General features: G+C 44.3%; 1 protein-coding gene across 1 annotated transcript; it reads right to left on the bottom strand.

Annotated features, from left to right (window-relative positions):
- Positions 1–82: 82 nt before the first annotated feature.
- Positions 83–9,038, bottom strand: chrm5a (cholinergic receptor, muscarinic 5a). Its single transcript, XM_035611237.2, has 2 exons — positions 8,425–9,038; positions 83–1,819 (listed from the first exon to the last, which is right to left on the bottom strand). Exon 2 carries the CDS (start codon positions 1,767–1,769, stop codon positions 168–170), a length of 1,602 nt encoding a protein of 533 aa, XP_035467130.2. The 5' UTR covers positions 1,770–1,819; positions 8,425–9,038; the 3' UTR covers positions 83–167.
- Positions 9,039–9,335: the final 297 nt, after the last annotated feature.

The following is a 9,335-nucleotide window of genomic DNA, read 5'->3' on the forward strand; positions in this document are numbered from 1 at the left end:
TACTGATTAATTAGCAACTCTATAAATTGTACCAGCTTCTTGATATTATATATTTAATCTTAATATCACCTCTATGTAGAATTCAAGTTCATATACTGTAGCCAAGATTATCAGTACAAACATTTGATTTACAGCCATTGTCATACACCACTTAGAAAAAGAATAATTCATGTCAGTTTGGAGCTGACCACAGGGTTCTGTCCGTACCAGTAAAGTTTCTCCTCAATCCTTTTCTTCTTCCACTGGCAGAGTAGAAGCATGCGGAAGGTCTTCTGAAACGTCTTGTTACAGAGGGCGTAGCACATGGGATTGACAGTGCTGTTGACGTAGCACAGCCAGTAGCCAAGATGCCAGAGGGAGAGGGGGATACAGTCAGAGCAGAAGGTGGAAATCAGCACCATGATGTTATACGGCGTCCATGTGAGGATGAAGGCCAGCAAGATAGCGCTGAGAGTCTGAGCTGCCTTCCTCTCCTTGATCAGCACCATCCTCTTCCTCTTGGTGATCTGGTTCTTCAGCGTGGCGTCGATGGGTTTAGAAGTTGAGGACGTGGATGGAATGCTCATGGACTCCGCCGAGGAAAACGTTGACGACGCCATTTTGGTGTCTCCATTCTTGCTCTGGTGCTCTACGGGAGTGTCTTTGGCCATGGGTTTGAACTTGTAGGAAACACACTTGCCGCTCTTCTGAGAGTTGCTCTTTGGTGGCGTCTGGAAGAAGCTGTCCTCGTCATAGCTGCTGAGCTGCTCGCTCTCACTTCCCACTCCACTCTTGCTCGTCTCGCAAGCCTGGTTCCTGAAGGAGGGCTGGAAGCCTCCTGGAGACACTGGCCTGTCCTCGTCCTCTGAGGAGGCATAACTGTTGAAGGTAGTCAGCTGACCTGCTTTGGACCACTCGTCATTGGTGGTGGCTGCTGATTTGGCCGCGTTGCTCCTGCTGGAAGAGGACCAGGAGGCCTGGTTCCTGTCATGCGAGGCCGATCGTAGCTTATAGCTAAAACAGGATCTGATAATGGTCTTCGGGGGCTGAGTGACCCCAGTGTCTGTGGCATAGTTAATCCCCTGAAGCTCAGCCAGATCTTTGGTCCTCTTCTCTGTCTCCTTGTAGATTCGACAGTAGAGGATTGTCATGACTGACACGGGGATGTAAAAGGCTGCAATCGCTGTCCCAAAGGTTATAACAGGCTCAGAGAAGAACTGGATCTGGCATTGCCTCTCAGGAACTGTCCTTTTCCCAACAAAGTACTGCCAGCAGAGAATGGGTGGAGCCCACAGAATAAGCGATACCAGCCAGGCTAAACCTATCATAATCCCAGCTCGTTTGGGAGTGCGTTTGGCCCGGTATGTCAGAGGCCTGGTGATGGAGAAATATCTGTCAAAACTGATCACCAACAAGTTCATGACGGATGCATTACTGGCGACATAGTCTAATGCCAACCACAGGTCACAGGCGAGGTTTCCTAAGGCCCAGTAGCCCATCAGTATATAAGAGGTATACAGATTCATGGAGAAAACACCAATAATGAGGTCCGCAACTGCCAGACTCAGCAGGTAGTAATTGTTCACAGTCTTCAGCTGGCTGTTGACTTTAAAGGAGAGCATCACGAGAACATTCCCCACAATGGTGATGAGGCTGACTATGGCTGACACAGTCGCAATGGTGATCACCTCCCAGAGACTGTGTGTCACTAGGAGGATAGCCATTGAGCTGCTATTCACAGTTGAGTTCAGTATATTTTCCCCTTCCATGGTCTTGTGCTTTATTGGCATCCAACCACGACGTGTGGTGTGTTTTGATTTCTCATCTTCATGAAGATCTTCTGGAAAGAAAAGAAAGAAAAGGTCATACTTTGTCTCTGCACAACAAATAAGTTCAAGTAATTGCCACTAGATGACATCATTTAAGAATGTTGAGCATCAAATAGTCACATTTGGCTTCATATTAAATAAGGTAAAAAAAGTAAAGGCTTAATATGCTTTGCTCCAACGTTTTCTTTTTTTGTCAATTGTATGTAATTAAAAGATAATTAATAAACCGTCTCCATGCTGGTACAAAACCTTGCTTGTGTGTGTTTACCCACATGGAGCCGTTTAGGCTGTCTCAAACATCTGTGGCAAAATCCAGGTCAATAAATAATTTTGTTTCTTGCTCTAAATCTGGGCTGTTTTATTAATAGTGCAAAAACTGTCTTCATTAGATGGGCCATTTATCAGTGATGCCATTGCCATGAATGACCAAATTTGACAAATTTGACTAAATCAAGCCATCAATCACAAATATCATTTAAAAAAATGTATCTGCTTTAATTGATCTATGCAGAAAGTGTAGGGTAGTGGAGCTCTCCTCGAAAAAACCCCGAAGATTTGATCACTGTGAAAAGGTTTTCAGGATTTGACATAAACAAGAGCATTCACAGTCGCGACCCAAAACAATTTTACCTACATTTTTTTGGAAAAATGAATTGTCTGGAGGATTAATAAAACGAGTATCCATGACAAGTCATTATGGTAAGTATATTCAAACCCATCAAGGCATTTTATGAGAGCCATTTTATATATTGATCACAGGCATATAGTAAAGTAACAATAATAAATACTAATCAAATTAAATGATGATGAGAAATTACTATAATTTATTCTTATTAGCAAAACGTGACCACATTGCTTAGAAATTTCTATGAGGAAATACTGCCAGAAGACACCAAGATTAGTAATGTGGCTTTGATGTGAGTCCCTTACTAATGAAAACAAAGATTGGTGCACCCTAAGGGCTTGTTCATTCAGTTGTGAAATTTGTTAAGTGTACAAAATGATAAATGAAATCTGTGCCTGAGCTCTGAGGTTGCTGAAACATCCAAATCTCTGCCTACATTTCAAACTCAGTGTCAGCTAATTTATCAGCCGTGCCTCAAATTGCTATTCCAGTTTATACCTGATTTCATAGAGGGATTGTACTAAAATAATAATTTTAAAAAAACGTAAAATATCTGCTGTGTGTGTAGTGTTTCCACCCTAGTCCTGCAATACTCATCATGTGTCTGTATGTTCATTTCTCTCTTTAAACACTCCTCTCCTCTGATCTCCTAACTTCCAGGTAAATTTATCTACCTATGAGTATAAAATCCGACATGTTATGGTTTTAAGATCTATGAATTTGGAACAAATCATCAGAGCACTTTTACAAGAGGTAGACGGATATCTGTAGGACTGTTTGGCCTTGGAGGACGTTCTAGTTTCTACTCGATCACCACTACAACACTTGTCTACTTGTTAATACAACTGGGTTTACTCATTCCTCATCAAAGCAATGAGTCAGTGGTGCTAATGTACCTCTTGGAAACGCTAGGGGGGAGTTGAAAAGTTCGACATTTCCACTTTAATAAACTGGCCTAGTACTGCATGATGGATAATCTATTACCACTTAATTGCGTTGCAAGTACTGTTGTTGGAGTAATGAAGTCACGTCCATGCACCCTCCTGTACCAGGAGAGGGCAGTGACCACCCTCCACATACAGCAGCTCAGATGGTGCCTCCACTCTCAGCTGAGAGCAGTGGTGTGCATGCACATTTCATCCCTGGGTGCTGGACACAACAATTAATAGTGGATGAGGGGCTGCCCATGCCAACTTGGACCTGTGTCTTTTTTAAAAAGAAGCCCACAGGAAATTGAAATGGCTTTGACGCCTTCTCCTTTCATGGCCTACAAATGCATGACTGTGTCAATTTGGTCTTGCGCTTGCCTTGAAGGTTTTTAGTAAATATGTACTGAAGCAGCACTAAATGCACTCAGTTTGAGGACACTTGCATTTATGCCAATGGTTACATCCTGGGAAAACACAGATTTGTACCCATTCAGTATTCAACCGCGAGGCTTCGGTGTGTCATACTTTTCCACACTGTCAGTTGAGCTAATTAGTTCTCACTGCCTAATCCAGCCTTCCAGAGAGAGGACACTCCTCCCTCTCAGGAAATACCTCGGCCAATTGGGCACCATGGCATTCGTATTTCCTGCCGCGCCACTTGCTCAGTACCCCGTTACAGACTAGCATCTGTGTCCTGCGCACGACCCTTCCAAGCTCTGAAATCATTTAGTCAGATTCTCAACGATTGAAAATGACTAGTACACCCACACAGCATAAATCCACGATTAGAGAGGCGCAGATGCTCCGAGGCTCTCTGCGTGGAGCAACAATGAACCAGAGGGTACATCACCTCCGCAGAGAAAATCCTTGATGCGCACAGTAGCAACTGAACGTCCAGGCTGTCAGCCAAAGTAGGCGAATGGGTGTGGATGCACTGGAGCACATTTGGGATAACGGGTTGTTTAAGATTTTTATAACTTTGGCCTGTCTAATCCCCCAAAACATGGCCATGGAGAAGCGAGGAAAGCAGTTAATTCATGTATTAGTGGCACGCTTTGAACAATCCCGGCCACTCTTACTACGCATGCGTGGAGAGAAGGTTCTCACGACGCCGCAGTTGGAAAATAGTTCCATGTATCAGGAAATAAAGGGAATCTCTGGACTGTGTCATAGTTTTTTCCCCATAATACCGTTTTGGACATAGTCCCTACCAACCTGTATTTGAGCAATAACTTCCTCGTCATTGTTACTCTTTTGACAGTGCCAGGTTAGCAGGAGTGCCGGCAGCAGCCCGAGGCCCACACAAATAAAATTCCAGTCACTGCAGGGGTCCTCCTGCAAGACTTGGATTGTACCATGTCTTGTGATAGAAGGGCATTTCATACCACATCGTCACACTGTTTTAAAGGGGTGCCATGAACCTGTCCACATGATCTCAGCTTTTTTTGCTCTTATAATGAGGCAAAAGTGACCTTATAATGAGGTTTTCCTTTTCCACCCAGACGGGGAAAAGAAAAATAAGCCGTAATAACATTTTACCCACAGGTTTATGAAATTCCCATAAGCCCCATAAACATTAGCATGTGTTGACTTTTCCCACTGAGCGTCGCTGTCCCTGCTGCAGAGGAAGGTGTAAGAGGAAGGTGTGAGATTGCCCTGTTTAAGACTTGTGAGCGTTCACATCATTGGATATTTCTTTTTTCTTGTGCAAGGGTAACAAACACTGGCGAAACATGAAAAGCAAGAAATTTTAAATTATACATGTCATTATGTCAAGAATGTCATTAATGGCTAAACCGGAATGAAATCTGCTAAGTTCGATGTTTGATTACATTTAACAACTGACTGTCTGGCACTAACTTTTAGAAAAAAATATTTTTACAGCCTAATTACGACTTCGATGTTTATGTAGCATGTGGGGAACTTTGATATGATCGTGAAAGCAGCATTACTTACAGCCTCACAAAGCCTCTAAGACAGCTGTGGTCTCATTGGATGTTTTCCCCTGAGAGGCAGCACATAAGCAGAAGTAACACACAGCAACACTTCAGGTGTCAACCATTCATCTTTGTGTTTATTGCTAATTATCAAGTTTTTGCATATACTGACACGCTCAACTAAGGTGTGTGCTCTATGTCAACCTTCCTCCAGCCAAACAAATGCATGTTGTGAACACGTTAACTAGCTGAGGTAAGCAATGACCTGCTACTCTGACCATCTAGATACTTTCTATCTTTGAATTCCACTCTCCAATGGCTAATTTTACTTTGTAGGCGCATTGAAGGGCAGCTATACGGCTGATATTTAGAATTAATAAAAGATGACTGACTCATCGATCTCTCGTATTGCTAAGCTTACACACACACACACACACACACACACACACACATTCTGCCTCTTGAGGTCAAGAGGCAGAACAAGTCAAGCTCGCTAACGGCTTCTAAATCGAAGCAGGAAACATTTTAATGGTACACTCAGAGCTCAGAGGGTGGGCTGGGGACTATAAATAGGGAATACGGTCTTCTGACCTGTTTTTGGACTTTTTATAAATTCAGTCTTTTTATAAATTCAGTTTGGGTTTCGTATGTGACGCATGGTGTGGGAGAGCTTTGTGACGCTGGTCAAGGGGGGTGGGGCGCGGGGGGTTCAAATACAATGACATTGCGGCAAAATTGTGGACCGTAGTCTTGCTCTTGCCAAGAAAAACCTAATCTTCTCCTTTCTACATCCTACTTTACATCCCAAGAGCATCTGCTTTCTGAGACTGCTTTCTGAAGTATTGTGTGAGGTCAGTATGCACAAGTGATGGCCATTGATTCAGTGACTTTACAGTGCCCAGTGTGAGAGTGAGGACACAGGGCAAATAATCCGTCCTGAGCCTCCATGCGAATTTGCAGAGGTGTACATGTTGAGCGGTGGCTCGCTGCAGGTCCTTCTGGCACCTGGCCATCACTGCTCCCGTGCTGTGGCTCCAAACACTGGCCCCCCCACCAGGCCTCCCAGACATATGTAACCTTTTTCCACACTCTCCTGTGGTTGCGGCACAACTGCTCTGCACAGCAAAACAAGAAAGCGCGCGCGTGTGTGTGTCTGTGTGTGTGTGTGTGTGTGTGGCAGTTGTGAAAGATAGGGAAAGAAGATGAGAGAGACCAACAGAAGAAAAAAGAAAGGGAAGCAGAAAGCAAAAGAGCGGCGAGTCAAAGCAAAGAAGGTGAAGGACACCGTGTGTGTGTGTCAGCGTGGTGAGTGTGTGTGATGTGCAAATCAGCCCACAGCTCTTTGGCACAATGGTTCGGGCGAGCTGTAGTCGGCTCAGCTCAGCTCACTGACCCATGGTTCAGATCTTCTGCATATGTGGTGTTCTGGAATAGGCCCTAAGAAATCCTTGAATCATTCCGTGGATAAGGCATCGAAGGAGCATTATAAATGTTCACATATACAAGCAGCTTCAAAACATGCAAATATGAATTATTAATCTGTGTGTGAGGTTGGTGAGCAAAACACCATTTCCTCGTAGAGACACACGCAAAAATGCAGGTGTGGGAAAAGACGTTGACATCTGACAAATATGTGCTTTCTAATGCACACTAATCTCTCTTTTGTCAATTAACTTCTCCTCTCCTCTGGAATCTAAACCAGCTTTGCTCTGATGAGAAATGATGAATATGATCATTAGATTTATATTTTCTATCTGCTTATGGACACCACAGAGGTTTTGGGGGCTCCTGAAGGGAAAAGGATGAAAACACTTAAAGCCTTCAGGAGTTATTTTACGAGTGAGTACAGCATTTCATTGATGCCCCCATCATTCACATTATCATCTGGCTATAACACTATTTAGTTTTCTAAACATGTATCTATGTGTCTGCCGCTGTATGAGAGTCCAGGTCTTCTTTCATGTTCAACTCATTAACATTATCTACCCCCCGGAAGTAGTTATTTTAAATAACCTCTGGGCAAATTGTAATTGCTCTATTAAGGCATATGTTCAGTTGAGGGGACACATACAGTTAAATCGCAATACAATAAACAACCAAACACACAAGCATTTATACCTTTCAGGTATATCGTTCAGGTCTTATGTCTGCTGGACAACTCACCCCAAAAATATGCAGTTTAAAGTAAAAATGCTGCAGAAAAAAAAATACTAAATCAAAAAAACTAAATCGCTCTAAAATCCAGCCAAGATTTGCCAGAAACTACCAAACCATGTCAGTTTTGTAGCCACTGTTTCTAGGAATTTTTTGAAGAGCACCATCACCTTTCTCCAGTCATTGTAACCCCTGGCAGGACCTGTGGGGACTGGACGGACTCGTTAAAATCATGCTTCACTGCTTAATCCTCCCCTGTTTTGTCATTTCCCCTTAATCATAGAAAGGAGGGTGAAAGAAGGTGAGAGACCTGCGCTTTAGCCTTTGAAGAAAAAAATCTGTTTGTTGTTCTTAATTCTCATTGGGACAGCAATAAAATCATATGTAAAAAAAAGAAATCAAAATTTTTGAGAAACGTGGAGTTTAAATATTGAATTCTATGATGTATTTCAAAGACAAAAGGGAGATTGCAGGAGTAAGGGGGGAGGCAGGGTGCGGAAGAAATACGTTTGTGCTATAAAAGGCTTTTACTGACTTACAGGCAATGCAGACACATTTTAAGGTATTCATTAATAGCTTTTTGTATTTGACCAAGTCATCCCATATCTAATAAAATTATAGCACTTTTCAACACCAAGTCTTCTGGAAGAATGGATGCACACACACACACACACACACACATACACACACACACACACACACACACACACACACACACACACACACACATACACACACACACCTTTCCAGGGGCACATCCTCTGTTGCCTTCATTAAGGTAAAAGGCTACATTAAAAATACATGCTCAGACCTCTCAGACATGCACTTGTGCACACATGACGCCATTTCATCTTAAATTCAGGTCACGCCTTTGTGCACGAATCAAAAAGTGAATATTCAATTCGCCGACATTCTCTGCAGACCGTGTCACAAGTCACTGATGTAAAGAGACAAACAGTACATATACTCACAGTTGACTTTCATCAGAGCAGTGGCCCCTGGTCGGAGCAAAGTTCATGGTTAATCCCTTTGTTTTGCCTGGGAAGCTTTCGGGTCAAGTGTGGCACCGAGGAACAGGATCACAGCACAGCTGGAGACGGGAATGAGGAGGTTGACAGAGCCTGCTGACTTGACCTCGCATGCCAGGGGGATTCGGGGGAAAAGTGTGAGCACAGAGGCGGTGGAGGAGGTCGGACGCCGGACGCCCTCGGCCATCCCTGCCCAAGAGTCGCAGAGAACAGCATCATGCTCCCATCAGGCATCCGAGAGAGCCACTGGGTGTCCAGATGAGAAAGGTGGTGTCCTCAAATAGCAGAGCATCCTTCCTCTGTCATTCATAAATTAGTAGAATCTGCTCAGGAGCCAAGGAAAGAGGAGTGGGGGGAACTTTTTTCTTCCCGCCTGAGCTAAGCTGAATCAAAACTGTGCCGCCTCTCAGTCGAGTAGAGGCAGAATGTCACAGAGAGGCTGCCCGACGCCTGAGACAAGTCCCTGCTGCTGCCACACTGCTGCCGCCGCTGCCGCCGTTGCATCTACTCTGGCTGACAGACACAGATGTAGCCGAGGCTCGCGAGCTGGGAGGAGAAATTCCCACAGGGCTGAATGGTTCATCATGTTTCGGGACAGTGAGCATGCAGCTCAGACCAGAGAGAGTGGGAGGGGGGGAGGGCGAGGGGGGAGGAAAGGGGATGGCCGGGCGGCCTCAAGAGGGTTCCTTTTGGAAGGCAAAGTGTGGGAGGAAGCATGTGTGTGGGGGTGGAGGAGAGGAGGGTGTTTAGTCAAGTCAATAAGTCCGGCCAAACCCTGCATTTATGTGGTTGCATGCAAGTGTCACACAAACCATTCATTACCTCCGTCAGCGTGTCTTTTGTCTGTCTTCAAC

Source organism: Scophthalmus maximus, chromosome 15 (genome assembly GCF_022379125.1).
Source record: "Scophthalmus maximus strain ysfricsl-2021 chromosome 15, ASM2237912v1, whole genome shotgun sequence".
Taxonomy (NCBI): domain Eukaryota; kingdom Metazoa; phylum Chordata; class Actinopteri; order Pleuronectiformes; family Scophthalmidae; genus Scophthalmus; species Scophthalmus maximus.

What these genes read in the sequence shown, in the direction of transcription:
- chrm5a (XM_035611237.2), bottom strand. Translation starts at nt 1,769, where the DNA reads ATGCCAATAAAGCACAAGACCATGGAAGGGGAAAATATACTGAACTCA.